We start from the raw sequence: 16486 nt of genomic DNA, 5'->3' as shown, positions 1-16486 counted from the left end.
GAGGGGGCGGCGAGGGGGCACCGCGGAGGCAACTGCCACGCACGGCCTCTTTTGGCGCCCGCGGCTCCTTTAAGGCCCGGCCGGCGGGGGCGGGGCGCGCCGACGCATGCGCGGGGCGGCGCCCGGACTAGGCCGCGGCGCTGCCCGTCGTAGCTGCCCTCGCTGCCGCCGGCCTCCCCCCGCCTCGCTCAGGACCGCGGGCGCCGCCGCCGCCCCCCCACGCCGCCGCCACGATGATGATGATGGCGCTGAGCAAGACCTTCGGGCAGAAGCCCGTCAAGTTCCAGCTGGAGGAGGACGGCGAGTTCTACATGATCGGCTCCGAGGTGTGGTGGGACGCGCGGCCCCGCGCACAATGGCGCGGCCCGGCCCGGCCCGGGGGGGCTATGGGGGGCCTGGCGGCGAGGGGAGCTGGGGGCTGGGGGGGCTGCGGGAAGCTATGGGGGGGCTGCGGGGAGCTATGGGGTATTGGGGCGAGGGGCGTGCGGAGCCGTGGGGGGCTGGGCTCGGTGGAAGCCTGGGGGGCTGGGGGGGAGCTCTGGGGATGGCTGGACTCGGGGGGGCTGGGGGGAGTTGTGGGGTGTTGAGCTGGGGGGGCGCCGTGGGGGGCTGTGGGGGTTGGGTTTGGAGAGGGGAGGCGTGCTGTGGGAAGCTCTAGGGGTCCCTGGGGTGGGGTGGGGCCATGGAGGAGTACTGGGCTCAGGAGGAGTTGGGGGGGGGCTGGGCTCCAGAGGGTCTGTAGGGAGCTACGGGGGGCTGGGCTGGGGGGAGCTATGGGGGGATGGGCTTGGGGGGGTAGGTTTGGGGGAGCTATGGGGGGGCTGGACTTGGGAGGGCCATAAGGAGCTATGGGGGGGGGCTGCAGGGAGCATGGTGGAGCTGGGCTCAGTGTGGCAGGGGCTGTGGGGAGCCCGCTCGCAATGGGGGGGAAGTGGTGTCAAGGCTCGGGGAGGATCTGTGACCTGGGAGCTCGTGGGGGGCTCGCGCAGGGGCCACTGGGGAGCCCCCCCCCACCCCCCCTTGCACCCGGGAAGGGATCCCGCCCGGGGGTGGCACTGCCAGCCCCACAGGCCCTCTGTGCCGCGCGCTGGCGGCTGCTGCGTGGGCCGCAGGCTGGGCTCTCGCCGGGCAGCGCGGCACGGCATGCGGTCCCAGGACATCTCACCTCTGCTGGGACCAGCGCTCCCGGCGAGAGCGACTCTCACAAGTCACCTATGTGTATATACGTCGTGGTATATATAGGCTGGTTCCTCTTCAGGTCACAGCCTCGGGCCCCAATTTTATGGCCTGCTCCTTTCCGCTTGAGAGTTGCTGTGCTTTCTGGCCTGATACTCTAGTTGTGATTTCTTTTTGTAGCATGCTTGTTCAAACACTTTGGATTATTTCAGATGCTGTGAGGTGATTTAAGTCAACATAGCCTTTGTGCTTAGTAATAACAACAAGATTCAGCCAGTGCAGCTTCTTCAGCCTTGCATAGAGTTTCAGCACCCCAGTGTATTTGCAGAAACAGTGTTCTCTTGCGCTGAGAGGCTTCTCCCTGAAGGCTAGACTTAGTGAAGGAAGAAGCATAGAAATGATTACAGTTGCAAACAGGAAAAGAACATGTTTCAGCCCCGCTTGATGTAGGACAAGAAATCTTGGACAGCTTAAATTGCCAACTGTACATGTTGAGCAGGGGCTCAAGATCACTCACTCTCTTGATAGCATGTGAAATGTTTACAGGAAGAGCTGTAACTGCAGTCAGCTAATCTGCGAGTTTGCAATACCAGATGTGTAGAAGGGGGAAACAGGGTTGCCTTTTTATCTACCAGCTAATTTCTGTCTGTTGATGAGCGGTGTAGAGCAACAGATAAGATTAACAGTTATCTGAAATTAGATCTTAGGACCAAAATGAATCTTGTCAAACAAAGAACAAAAAACCTGTTGTATGGCAGTCTGCAAGTGTATTACCAGTCTAAAATTTTAGTTTTGTAGTCTAGAAATAGTTGTTTAGCAAGTCTTGGTGTAGCTTTCAGTATGGGTGTGAATCTTGCACCAAGGGAGAGTGGAACTACTTTACAGATTCTAAGTAAATTTGAGAGAGGATGGTTGGCAGTGTTCGTGTTCTGTGTGTTCAAAGAATTTGAAATAAAATCCAAGGCAGGTCTCTGGGCTTTTGCTCTATCCAAGCAATGTCTGGATGGCACAGAGGTTCAAAGTAAAAACAATATAGGTGGAGAGCTGGGTATCTGGTTTGATGTAATCCTATGGAGCACTGTCCATTGAAACAGTAATTGGAGTAGAGGAAACATTAGATTGTTCAAATACATGAAAATGAATGGATTTTCCTATTAAATGGATTATTGTCAATGGATGGGAGTTTTTTCTTATCAGACTAGTGAAATAAATGCTGATAAAAGCTTTGTTTTCTGTATTGCTGCAAAAAATGTGATGCTATATAATGAGTCTTTCAGCAAAAGCAAAAAAAAAAAAATCCTCTTTAGAGGTCCCAGTTGTCAATACGAAGTCCTGAATTTGCTTCAGGTTCTGCTAAAAGTCTTTCTAGATGGAATATTTTTTCCAGGCCATGTCTCCCCATTTCTCCTTGTAGGTGGGGAATTATCTGCGTATGTTCCGGGGTTCCCTGTACAAGAGATATCCCTCACTGTGGAGGCGACTAGCCACAGTGGAAGAGAGGAAGAAGATAGTGGCATCTTCACACGGTAAGAAGATGAGTAAATATTCCCAATACTGAAGTCTGGAGGATTGCCTTGAAAAACTGTGTCTGGAGATTCAGAAGCTTGTACATCTTTAGGGCTGTGCAAATCGCTTCAGATTGCTTCAGTGATGGAGGACTATGCAGCGACGGCACTAGTAGCTTCTGGTTCTACCTAGCAGAGAACCTGAAGTGATCAAAAATGTTCTAAAATCAAATGTACATCATGGCTTTTCTGCGATCAACTGCATTCATCACAAATCAAAAGCCATTCTAGAAGAGGGTTTTATGGTGTGCTGTTGACAAAGGCGGGGACATCTTTGTCCCTTTTGCCACACTGGCAGGAAGGTTACCAGGATGTGCTGTTGAAAGTGTGATTCTTTACTTAACCTTACCTCTTGCAGAGAATGAATATTTATGACTGCCAGAATTTGGTGGTGTGTTACTACTGATGTAACTGTCATAGTGAGAATACTGCTGTCTCAGTGTTATTCTTCATGGATACTAATATCAAGAAGTTAAATTTCAAATTTCTTAGCAGAATAATCTGTTGTATGCTCTTTAGACTAGAGCATAATAAAAATGATTCATTATGGACTTAATGTCGTCTTCTCCAAGTATCCTGCTGACTCATTGCTTTTTTTTTTTTTTCTTTCTCCAACAGAAAACCAGCGATCTCACAGTCCCAGAAGATGTAAGTCTTATCTGTGTGTTATTCTTAGCTTTGCTAGAGAAAGAATCTCTGCTGTGACTTTTTGACTTTTGGTGCTGTTAAAACGTCTAATCTTCTTCCTCTGATCTCTCTTTGTGGTTGCTCTAATTGTGCATCCTGATCATGTGCTTAACTTTTCCTTCCCAGAATGTTATGGACTCTCCAAGTACACACGGTCTCTGCAGTTCAGCCAGATCTGTCTCAAGGTTTTTGCCCCTTCCCCAAGTCTTCCCAGTTTGTGCTCCTTTGCTGAAGAATACTTACCTTTCAGTAATTTCTGATGTGTCTGTTCAGCCACTCAGTTTTGTGTTGATCATTGTCTCTCTATTTCAAACCTTTGAGTTCACCGAGGATTTATGATTTCCTGGGCCTTTTCATCCTGAAAGGCTGTGGAAGAGATTTAACATCATTTCAGCAGATTCTAGGTGTGCAGAGCTAAATCATGTGATTTCCCTTAAGTAAAAGCATATTAGATTTAATGCTTATCTAATACTTTATAAGGATTCAAGGACTTCTTTTTCTGAAGTTTTGGGTTTTGCTAGCATTGCTTTCTATCTTAAGTAAATTTCATAAAAGAAATGACCAGACTTTATAAACACCTTCCACCCTGAAAGAACTAGGCTCATCTGTGGTTGGTAAAAGTCATGTTTTAGTTGTCTGGACTGCTGTCTCCCCATGCTAGAAGCACAGTACAGCTTCCAGAGTTTTCTGGTAAATCCAATCTACAGAGTAAGGTTAGTGTGCACTATTGTGAGCTACAGTGACAAGAATACCTGAGGGAAGCTCATGTAATTCTAACCCTCCTGTGTCTGGACCCTTAGTCCAAATGAAAGATATTTTTAACAGAGTAAACAGGATAGTTATACAAGGTAAAGAGATATTGATGCCTTTCACAAATCTTTGCTTTGTCACTGTGCAGCCATTCAAAGGTGTCATACTCTTTTTTGCCTACTGCATTGTATTTCTTTCCTAAGCTTTTTAGTAGGGATTGCTGTTTATTAACTAAGATACCCTCACCCCCAAAAGGAAGTCACATTTGTTTCCTCTGTTTATATGGATGTCAAAACTAGATTATATTTGTTTAGTGCCGCATACCGTGGCTGGGCTTTTAGTTGCTGCAGTGCAAGTCATCTATCCAAGTAGCAGAGCATCCTGGTGTGTGAGGGAGAGTGAGGGCTTCTGGCAGTTCAGAAGTGGCAGTGGAAATTTCTGTGATCTCCATTTATCCCACGTGTACAAAATGCCTTCTCAAAACCTTCCTCTAAAATTCAGCATCTGTGTGAGGATGACTGAAGTCCAAAGCGCTTTTGGGGGACACGTTCACTCCAACTTGTAACCTATTTTAGTCCCACCTACATGGCAGGGGGAGCCTATTACTATGAATCCTACTAATGCTATATTGCTATATAACACTGTTTTCCATGTTTAACTATTGGCATCTTTCCTGGTGATAGATCATGGCTATACAACATTAGCCACTAGTGTGACGCTGTTAAAAGCCTCTGAAGTGGAAGAGATCTTGGATGGAAATGATGAGAAGTATAAGGCGGTGTCCATCAGCACAGAACCTCCCACCTACCTCAGGTAACGAGCATCAGCGAGGGCTGAGACTGAAACAGAGTTGCTTGGAAGATGTCGGGTTGGACAAGAAGCACTGTCCTGTCCCATTAGAAATTGCATAAACCCATCGTGCAGAGGGGTGCTTGCCAGTCTGTGCTAACAAAAACATTTGTGGTGTTGGGCAAATGAAGATCTCCAGAGTGGAAGGATTAAGTTATTGCCCACATAAGAAGGAAAACATCAACATTTGATGATATTGCTCTTTTTGCAATTACTCTGTTCAAGTCGAATGGGTGTTTTGCAGAACACTTTCTGCACTGTCTTTTGGAGCAGTTGCATTTCTCAGCAGTCTCCTTATAAAGTATAGACAGAAAATCCAAATACGAACCTGATATTTATAAAGGCACACCTGGATTTGTATGCAATGAACAACTGTGAGCTGGAGGATGGGCTTTCTAGAGGCTAGTGTGGAACATGAGTTCTAAGTGGAACAATATTGGTTTAGGTTCCAGAATAAAATGGCAGGATTTCATAGTAGGACTTAAAGATGAAAGCCATACCATTCCTCAAATAATAGCAGTGATGTTCACAGTGTACAGTTGAACATATAGTCTCCTTCTTCAGGGAACAGAAGGCAAAGAGGAACAACCAGTGGGTGCCAACCCTGCCCAACAGCTCTCATCACCTGGATGCGGTGCCATGCTCAACAACGATCAACAGGAATCGCATGGGCAGGGATAAGAAGAGGACTTTTCCTCTCTGGTAAGACAGCTGCCTGCTTCTGATAACTGGAAACCATTACGGACATGATGCACTGCCAGGGTAGTGCTGATGTGTTACTATAATGTTCTGATTTATCTCTGACAAAAGACCTATATGTTCCTGATCTACAGGTTCTTAGTTAAACTGTATGTCTTGAGGCTCTTCCATACAGCAGCCAGCCATGGTTCAGGCATCTCTCAAAGAGGAAGCTTTCCTTTTGTCAGGGAAATTGTTCATTCTTTTCCTGATAGGTTCCTTGGATTTTCCACTGATTTGCTGCACAGTTGTCACTTGAAGGATGTGCAAATCCTCTCTGTGAAGGACTGAGACTTCCTCTCACTGACATATTCCAGTAACTTTATATCTAATTTCCTCACTGGAAAATGCTGCTGTGGCTCATAACTAACTTCTGTTTTCTATAGAGCAGTTGAGACCAAGACAAAAGCTAACCCTGGAAAGGCTTCTTTACTTTATTTGCAGGAATGCGTTATGATGTATGCGATAAAAGGTGATAAAGAAATTTGGTGTTGGTTGCCGTAGTCCTGTAAGCTTGTGTTGAGGAGTCTACATAAAGACTGACAGGGGAGCTGGAGTATGGGGACTGCTTCCAGCAAACAGTGCCTTCCTTCTCCAGGTGCCAGGTGTATCATTTCTGAGTTTCATACACTGTGTTATTGCTTTTTGTATTAGCTTTGATGACCATGACCCAGCAGTGATCCATGAGAATGCATCCCAGCCAGAGGTTCTGGTTCCAATCAGGCTCGATATGGAAATTGATGGGCAGAAACTCAGAGATGCGTTTACGTGGAACATGAATGGTAGGTAGGAAGGAGAGTTTCCTGAGGGTGGAGAGAGAGAGTTGCATCCATCACAGAATATGAAAAGAGAGCAAGCATGGATGTGCATGTCCTCACCCCATATACATAGAGATTTAAAGCCCTCCCAGTTAGGTGGACTCTTTTCAGCTGTCAGGTCTCTTAGTGGATGCTGTGCCACTTCTATGGGTTGCAGTCATTCCTGGAGATGTGTAACTTGAAGTGTTTAACCGGCCTGTTCTCCTGACCCAGTTCAGCAGCCTAATGAAACTATTCTGTTAGCTGAGATACCTTAAACACTTAATGTGTATGGCTCCTTTATGTATGTGAATTATTAGGCTATAGCTATGTTGTCTCCATGAAGCAAATAAAGGCTGTTAGTTCAAGTCCATGAGTCAGTGCGCACGTGTTCTTGCAAACCTGAAACTAAACACCCTTCTAACAGCAAAAGATGATGTATTTGGGATTCCTCTCTTTACACTATAGGCTTAATTTTGTGTATTCTGTAAGTGGAGGACATTGCTGAGAAATTTAATGATGTCTGTTCGTTCTTGTTCTGTATCAGAAAAGCTAATGACCCCAGAAATGTTCTCTGAGATTCTTTGTGATGACCTGGATTTGAATCCTCTGACCTTTGTCCCTGCTATTGCCTCTGCCATCCGACAACAGATAGAGTCGTACCCAACTGACAGTATTCTAGAAGACCAGTCAGATCAACGAGTTATTATTAAGGTAATACAAGAAGGCGGTGGTAGGACAGAAGCCAAATCATTTGTCTGGTTATGTTATAGAGGAAGAAAAGTACAAAGGTTTCCTTCAGAGCTTAGGAACTCTTAGTTCCAGTCCTGTGTCCAGATTACTTTTGCCCTTTATGTTGAGGACAGCACCAAGGTGGCAGATTACTAAATATCCATGAGATGATGAAAGAGTTCAGTTAAAGCATTGTGGTGTCCTTTTGGAAGAGCTGAACCTTGATGAACAAAGCTGAGTCGTCTTCACCCTACTGGAATTAAAGAATTTGGTTCAGGAGCTCTGCAAATGCGGTGAACTAGAATTTGTCTCTGCTTCTCTTGTCCATGTTAAATTACCTTTGACCAGCTATTGCAAGAGATGGAAACAATCGACTCATGTTTCTTCCCTTCTCTCTAGCTAAACATCCACGTAGGGAACATCTCCCTTGTAGACCAGTTTGAATGGGACATGTCAGAGAAGGAGAATTCACCAGAGAAGTTTGCCTTGAAGCTGTGCTCAGAGCTTGGCCTGGGTGGGGAGTTTGTCACCACTATAGCCTACAGCATCCGGGGACAGCTGAGTTGGCATCAGAAGACATACGCCTTCAGGTACAGAACTGTCATTTTACTAGTGTGGATGTGGATGCATGTTCTTGCTTCATAGCCTTTAGCATCAATGCATCTTTGAACAGCTGACCTGATGTAGCAAGCGTTTCATTTGAAATTGGTCCTGATGATGGCTTGCACCTGTTCTGTCTTCTTTAAAGAATTTTTGCATGGTAACAGTACTTGGCTTCTCAGGTTATGTGCTCACTAGCACCTAAAACCACCTTCTTTGTAAGAAAGCTTATCAAATGAGAAATAAGTAGGGGCAGTTAAAGACCTTTTCTTACTTGGACATCCTTTTGTATGTTTCCTGGCAATAAAAAAGGCAATTCCCATAGAACCAGTATCTTTTAAAGACCACTGGTTGTGCAAGGTTGGCAGCTTGGACAGTTTCCTTTTTTTCTCACTGTTGTTGGTGGCTGTCTGCCTTGAAGTGGCTACTATGTCACACATACCAGGAGGGTTAGATTAGGTTTTGTGGGTGAGGTGTACAAGACATGGTAGGGAAACGGAGCATATTGCTTGTCTAAAATGGGGGGACTCTTATGGATAACAGGAGTTCAAGTGCCATAGATAGGGCTGGAACTAACCAAAGCATCCTGAATGCTAGTGACGCCTGTGTAACTTAGGTCACGTCTCCCTTGGACATGGCTCTCGGGTGTCGCTGGCTGCCTGACGAACAAATGAAGCGGTGTGATCTAGTGCCTTATGTATTTTGTTCTAAAGTAGAATGTGGTGTGAATCGGTCAGCTTGTCCTCAAGGGGTATTGTATCGGGTGTAATATATTCCAGGACTGAATATTGATGATGAAATGTCAGCTTTTGCCACAGAATAATCAATACCATCATAATCAATGGTGACTTTGCCTTGTGCCTCCCTCTTCTAATCTATGGTAATGATCAGCCCCAGACACATTTCTGTTTCCCCAGCTTTGCTCGACTCAGACCATGCCCTCACTTAAGCTTTGGTGCTTTGAGCTAAGACTGATTCGAACTGTAGCTCACTACCCTGGCTGAATTAAAGCTGGCTGGATCATAGGCCCTTCTCGTAGCTGGAATGCAGCGATGTCTGGTTTGATTAGTCAGGTTTGTAACTTGTCTTAGTGGTAATCATTTCCAGTTGTGCTGAGCAGTGCTCTGTGGTGAGTTACTGTACTGATGTTATCCTCAGTATGTTGCTGACAAGGGGAACTGAGTCCAGCCCCCTCTTACCCCAGGGAGAGCACAATGAGCAGTTGCTGTGCAGGTGAGTGAGGAGGAGCTGGAGGCTATGAGGCAGCCGGCTGGCTGCGCCAGGGCAGCTGGCCGCCATGGTGAGATCTGCTCCTCCCTCCGAGGCTTTCTTGTCTGGTCGGCCTTCTGCTGCCTGCTTGGAAAGTGGGCACTCATCTGCTCTGGACCAGCTGCTCTTTTACTAGTCTTGCTCTGCTTCTTCCAGAGGTTATTTTCATTCAGAAAATTTTTAACAACTCCAAAAAGCCCCAGAGTGGCTCATATTAGAGAATGGAAAGAGGCTCTCTATCGCTTGGAGATTAAACTCTTCTAGTGAAGGTATTAGATGGTGTGTCCGTCCCACTGATGTCCCATGGAGGTGGGGGAGGTGACTTCTACCTCTCCATTCACAACAACTGACTGATACTTGCAGATCCAGTGTAGGACCAAATCAAACTAATAATGGAATAATTGGGAATGTGCATTACTGAGAAATGATGGGAACTGGAGGGTAATAGATAGGGATCTGATACCTTTACCACTGCCTCTTCTCCCTTGCTGTTGGGCTCCATAATAACCCACTGCACTGTCTGCATTATGGCCTGCAGGAGCAGACAGTGAAAGCTTCCCTGTTGCTAGACACAATCCTTGGAGCCAATGTGAAGTATACTTTGGTCTGCAGAGAAAATGGCTATAGTTTAAGCTAGCTATGCTGGCAAGCAAGTTCTCTTCCAGAAAGGTTAGTAGGCCTTCTTGCAGACTGTGGTTTTAGCCATGTTGCCTGAGAACACCCAGGAGTTTGAGCTTTCTTTTCCATATCCTCTTTCTTGAAGTAGGGAGGTGGCCCTGCTCACACCATGCTGGACAGGAAGCTCTCTTTTCTACCCACAATTTGTTTATTTACTTTCCCAGTTAATTCACTTCAACTTCTTATCATGTGTCATTCTAATGCCTCCCAACATACAGAGTATTTGTTCTCAATTCTTGTCATTTGATGTTTCAGAGGCAGGTTTTGAACATGGACTGAATCCTCTCCCTCCCTCTTGTCCTCCTCCTGTTGGAGATACCTGAGTTAGGAAAGCAGTCGGTGTAGGTTAACTGTTTGGGGGGGAGGCAGTTCTCCCATCAGCTGTTTGCTTCCCATGAGTCTTTCTAGCTCATAGCAAGTAAGGTTTTATTCAAAACTGCCCAGGCCGTCAGCTATTTCAGATTAATGCCAGTCTGCTGTTGATATCTGTAAAGATGTATATCTGGCCCTGATTACTAAAGAGTTCTTCCACTTAGGATAGTTAAAGTAGGTAGATTTGAGACTTTCTTTAGACTGCTGTAATATTGCAAGGGGGAGACTCGGAGAAGAGGAAGGGAACCCCAACAGAACAAAGTACATGGACACGAGCTGTTCAGGGGTGGGGGGGGAAACAAGCTAATTAAAACCTTGTTTTGTGTCTTAGTACAAACATGTCCTCCTCTTCCAATTTCTCTGCCAGCAAAGGAGTACTTTGAAACCTTCCTGTGATTAATGATATTTGGGTTCTGTGGTTGGTTAGTTCCTGAATTCTCAAACCACAGGAGTGGTCGTTGCTCCAGAGACATTCCATTGATGTAGGGAAACAGTCTGCTTTAGCTGTATCAAAAGAACCTTAATATCTCCAGGGACTGGGAGTTTGAGAAGTCATGTGGCTCTTAATCATCTGAGGGAGAGGTGAAATTGTCTTGAGGAAAGTTGAGGAAATCCAGGGCAATTCTTTCAGCTGGTCCACTCTGTGCAAAACAAAGAGAGCCTGAAAGCCCCAAAGAAGTGGCAGGACTGGAAGCAGGCAGGTAATGGGATTTGCAGGGGGATAGTGTGCTACGGTGTTTCCCGTCCTGGTGCTAAGCGTTTCTAGTGGGGGCACATGCAGTGCTCCCACCCACTGAGCCCGCATGTCTGAGGAGTTGCCCTTTCCAGAGGAAGATGCTTCACTGTCCTGTTGGCTGCATTAGCGTGCCCATGACTCTACTGCCAGAGGCTTGGACCCCAGCAGAGGGAGTGCCTTGCTCCACTGGGAATCCTGCAGCTGACAGTGCATTTTGCAGTCATTCTGCCAGCAGCACTGTCCTCTTGTGGTTTGTTGGTTTTTTAAGGGGGGAGGGGGGAGTGCACAGGGCTGAGCACGGTAAATGAGGTATAAACCATACCGGAAAAAACAAAAAACAAAAAAACAATAACAAAAAAAAGTTGAGATCTAGCAATTTGTCTGGAATTTGTAGCAATTTGGAGTTAAGCTGAAATGCCTGTTTTCAAGTGTTGCTTAGTGGACATTGGAGATGCTGCAAGTAGATTTGACTAACGCTTCCTCCCAGGATCAGATATAGAAGGCTTTGGCTGAATTTTTCATTGTAGTGTTATTTTGAAGACTTGTTATTCTAGATTAATAGCTTTGATGCAGACACAGTCTGTTCCCATGGCGATCAGCAGTTTAGTTCCTTCCTGTGGATGAGATGGCTGTGCCTAAGTGCTGAAACCCCCTGCACAGAGGAATGTTGCTGCGGAAGGGGCCGGATGTGTGTGCGCACACCTGCAGGAGCCCTCTTTTTGCACATACACTTTGCGCAGTTCAGGCTGAGCCACTTTCTAGAATTCAAAGCAAACATTTACATTCTGAGGGTCATCTGTATTTATGCTGGGCTTCCAGCTCCACTGTTAATATTTGGGAAGCTACTCATGGTCAGTTCCTGTTGATTTTTGCTGAAAAGTGGCTAGTGAAGCAGTAAACACTTTTGTGCATGTGGTCATACAGCTGTTCAGGGCAGAGAGATCTCCAAGGAGCAGATCTTGTGATCTGGGACAGAGTCTGGCATTCCATTGCCTGTGCGGGGACTAGCACAAGTGTGGGTTATCTCATGGCCACAGCCTTTAGTTGAAACAGCAGGTCCTAAAAGACTACCCTTTCTATGAAAATTGGGAGAACAAAACTTGTTCTGCTATCAGGCTCCCATCTTTAGGAAGCTAGACTTCTGCCACGAGCTGCCAGGGAAGAGCTGTTAGAGGTGTACTAACCAAATTACAGCTGGGAAGTCTGCGTTGCAGAATGACAAAGCTAGATTAAGAGCCCTGTTAACATTCCCTGCCCAAAAACTGCTTTGGGAGAAGCTCCCAGCGTTAATAAACTGGTATGAACTTTGCCTGTGCTTATTCAGTTTGAACACTGTCAGCCAGTTACGTAATGGGCCGTTGCGAGGAGGGAACTGCTTCAGCTGCAGTTGCTCTGACAAATCCCCTCTGCAGTGCTGAAAGGAGATGATGATAGTTGGTCTCCCAGAAACGCCAGGCTCCACAAGATTGTAATGGCCAGCCCGTGGCATACTTCAGGAGCCAGCCTGTGCTGAGCAAGGCTAAGAAGGAACGCTTAGCAGGACTGAAATACTTTAAATGACGCTCCGTTGTCCTCGTGTCTTACACCTGGGCCAGTAACCCAGAGGAGTGCACGGTCAGACCACTGATGAATGTTGCATTGTTGCCTTCTGCCCTGCCACTGCAGCGAGAACCCTTTGCCGACTGTGGAAATTGCCATTCGCAACACAGGGGATGCTGACCAGTGGTGCCCTCTCCTGGAAACCCTCACAGATGCTGAGATGGAGAAGAAGATCAGAGACCAGGACAGAAATACAAGGTGCTGCCTCTCGTTCAGACAGTTATTTTTCTGGCTTGGTTCTAAGACAGAAGTTAAAAGCTTTGATGTTTGTCTTTTTCTGCTGAGAGCCAACTGGCAGGATTTCAAACTCGTACACCACAACAGAAACTCATATCCCTTTTGCTTCAGGATATTAAACTGTTATCACCTTGCTCCACAAACATTTAAATCTTTGCTTTAACCATCTCCTGCTTGAAGCAAAGTTTTTGTTTTGTTTTATTTTTCTTTTCTCTTGAGCTCCCTGCTTTTGCAGGGGGATCTGTTTCTATAGGAAGGCATTCATCAAAAATACCAGTGCTTCATGCACTGTCATGCTAACTAGAATCCTGCCACAAGGCTTCCTTTTATGTTGGGTAAAGTGCTGTTTGATGTAGGAATGGGCAAGCTCCCAGCTCCAGCCTGACTGATGTCTGCCTGTTTGCCGGCATGGGAGCACTGTTGTGATTCCAAGAGGAACTCTGCCTGCTCTAGAGAGCCACTGAGCAGTAGCCCACAAGCAGTCAAGAGCACTTGGGCCTGCTTGGTGAAATTGCTCCTGCCAGGTAGAAATGAACTGCTAGAATCTTTTCACAAGATGCATTGTGGGAACAGTAAATATGCTGGCTCAGCTCTTTCCTGGGAATTTTGTTACTGCAGATTAACAGATTCAGAATAGTTTTGCTTCTCGGCTACTGCAGTTTGAATAGTTCACAGTAGGATTGGGTCAGTCCAAGTTAATGACCAGAATTCCCCGAACAGTAGTTGCGGAAAACCAGCGTATCGTAGCGTTATCAACAGGGGCACTCTCAGGTGACCAAGGGAGTCTCTCTAGGCAATAAGTCTGTCTTAGAAGTTCAAAGAACTGCTGTAACCTCCCCGAAAGCGTCAGTTTCAGTAAGACTTTACATGACTGTAACATAGCACTAACTACACCTCTTTCTCTCTCCTAGGCGCATGAGACGTTTGGCCAATACTGCTCCAGCCTGGTAATCCTCCTGTTGTGACACTGGTGGTCTTCCTACAGACTTTGTCCCTACTCCTCTCCCCAAATGGATCTAGGATTGGCAGGGGTCTTTCTGTCCCCAAAAGGGGACGCACATTCCACTTGCCAAGCAGTTCCCAGTACTGCTGACTTCTGCCCCCATCCCCTCCATCTAAATGCCACGTACTGAGAATGCTGCATTAGCATGCGATCTGTCTGAGACCTGTGGCAGCTGTTGAAGCCCTTACGTACCTGTGTGTGGACAGTGTAAAGATTCTTTTGTATAGGTGCAACATGCACTGTTAGGACAACTTTTTAAATAAAAGGAATGTATACTACTTAGGTTGAGTTCAGTAAGCTAAATGACTATCAAATCTTACGTTTCTTGCTATTCTGGAAACTGAGCAGTCCCAAAGCCTAATGCTTTTGGGTGTAGTGCTGAACACCCGCATGCATTCAGTTGTCGTAAGGCATGGTGGAAACTGAATCCCATCCTTTAGTGGATAAAACAGCCTGCAAGCATTTTGCTGCAGAGGGAAAGTGGGAATAGTGAGACCTGAAAGTAGAAAGGAACAAACTATTCTCTGCAAAGGACTGGCCTAGACAGTTACCACAGTTGGTGCAGTCTGTAATTTAACTTGGTGAGGTGTTCAGCTGGTTTACTTGATGAGGTAAACAGCTTATGACTGGTTAAACTTAACATTCATTTCTATCAAATGTCAACCTTCTGAAGTGTCATGTTTGCAAGCCTTTTGTCTGTGAAAACTGCAGTTAGAAAACAACAAAGTCTCTGAACTCATACAAAAGTTACAGCCTGCAATAACTTACTGAGACTCCTCTTCAGCCAGTAGCTTTGCTGGGATCCTTGTCAGGGTGTTAGAGGGCAGTCAGTTACAGCACACACAACTAACTCTACCCAAACACAGCATGTGGTCTTAAATACCCTGAGTACTGAGGTGTCAGGCTTCTGTGACTCCAGAAACAACCTGTCTTTCCCTGGGGAGTTTAAAAACAGAAAAGTCATTGAAGTGAGATTAAAAAGTTTCAGCTTGCTTAAAAAACTAATTAGAATCTACCTTGCTGCAGAGGTACACTGGCTCTTTGATAGGGTTCCTACCTTTCACTGCCAGGAAATGAAGAGTGTTGCAAGCATGGCAGATTTTGCTGGCAGCCCAACAGTTGTGTTCAGGCCCTTATGATAAAGCCAATAGGTTTTACAATCCTTGCTCATCCACCCACACTGCTAGCACAGTCAAAAAAATACATTCTGGCCTTAATTTATTGTGTTTAGGCTTGAGTAATAGCAGAGCCCATTCTGATTCCTGAGGGGGAGGGAACTTCTTCCAGATGTTATTTGCAGAAATCTAAAACTTGCAATTTAGCAATAATATTATTGCAGTCTTATCCTAGGCTCCTGTGCCAGAGTGGTACTCTATACATTATTTTGTATAACAAAGATTGAAAGGTTATTTCAATACATAAGAGTGACACAACCTGGGACTCCTGCTGCATCTTAGTCTGTTGCGGAACATGTTTTGTCTTGTGGATATAAAGACTCCAGTTCTTCCCAAGAACACTTCAGCCTGTTTTTGTTATGATCAAGTGCTTCTCCTGCAATCAGCCTCTACAGGAAACATTATGAAAACATGCATGAAACTGCTATGGCCTTAAACCTAGCATCCATGGTGCTTTTCTTGAACTGCTGTAGAATGTGTAGTTACTTAACCTTCAAGTTCACAACAGGCATGACTGATAAAGACATGAGGACTGCAGCTTCTGTAGCAGGCTTAAGGGTATCTCCCTCTACTCTTGGGCCCCAGGGAAACTGTAGGAGTTGCCCCTCCAAGCAGCCAGAAGCAAGGCAGGGAAGTCAAAGGGGCCAAGCTCCAGAAAGATCAGAACTTCAGCTGGCTTTCTCTGTCAGAACTTACCTGCTAAGAAACAGCTGGGGGGTAGCTGTGCTGCCCACATCCCAGCTCCTGAACTTAGCCTACTGTTCTCCCCCCAAGGCATTCAAGGGAGAATCAGCGCAGCTTTTGCATTTTGAAGTCACACACATCTCAATTTAGAACAGATTTTTTGCAGACCTTAAAGACAAACTCCTTTCAGGGCTTGAAATACCAGCTCTTCATTATTAGGTCAAGAGCAAAGCACAGAACAAGCACCTGTTGATTCTGAGGCTGCTTAGCCTCCAGTAGCACTGTATCTTCCAGAACAAGATTAGCACCTGTATTGTTCTTTCATCCTCTCCCTAGAGGGAAACATGATGGCAGTAAAATAGTTTGTTTGGATGAAGTCTGATTTTTAATAAACATAGTGGTTTCATGGGAAGCCCCCAAAGGGGATTCGATAGGGATGGTTGTGGTTCAATCTTCCCTTGCCACAAGGCTCCAACAGCACTGTTTGCTCATATTTCTTATGGTGGTTCTGTTTGTTAGTGGTGTTTTGCAAGTGTATAACTGGACAAACAGCAACATTATATGAGCTATCCCAAAGTATGATGCTTGATGCAGTATTACTCCAATAGCTTTAAGGCCTGGTGTAAGCAGACATGCACCAATCTAGCAAGAATGGTCAACTCCATTTAGTCAGCTGCTCATGGTGGGGACAAGCTTGGTTAACTTTCCCCAAAATTCAGAGGTTTAGTTTAAAAACTGGAAAATTCAACAAGAGTAGAACTACACTGCTTGTTTGGAGAGCCTTTATTACTAGCTCCAAGTGCTACTTCTGGTCACGGACTAGAACAAGCTTTCAGTTT

At 45.9% G+C, this 16486-nt stretch overlaps 1 protein-coding gene across 1 annotated transcript; it reads left to right on the top strand.

Moving 5' to 3' along the window:
* Positions 1-115: 115 nt before the first annotated feature.
* SMARCB1 (SWI/SNF related, matrix associated, actin dependent regulator of chromatin, subfamily b, member 1) lies at positions 116-15221 on the top strand. The gene is made up of 10 exons (XM_067307201.1): positions 116-326; positions 2591-2702; positions 3360-3389; positions 4862-4991; positions 5592-5729; positions 6420-6547; positions 7110-7276; positions 7694-7884; positions 12615-12746; positions 13697-15221. Exons 1-10 carry the CDS (start codon positions 234-236, stop codon positions 13734-13736), a joined length of 1161 nt encoding a protein of 386 aa, XP_067163302.1. The 5' UTR covers positions 116-233; the 3' UTR covers positions 13737-15221.
* Positions 15222-16486: the final 1265 nt, after the last annotated feature.

Source organism: Apteryx mantelli, chromosome 17 (assembly GCF_036417845.1).
Source record: "Apteryx mantelli isolate bAptMan1 chromosome 17, bAptMan1.hap1, whole genome shotgun sequence".
Classification (NCBI taxonomy): Eukaryota; Metazoa; Chordata; class Aves; order Apterygiformes; family Apterygidae; genus Apteryx; species Apteryx mantelli.
This window is presented reverse-complemented; position numbering and strand designations above follow the sequence as displayed.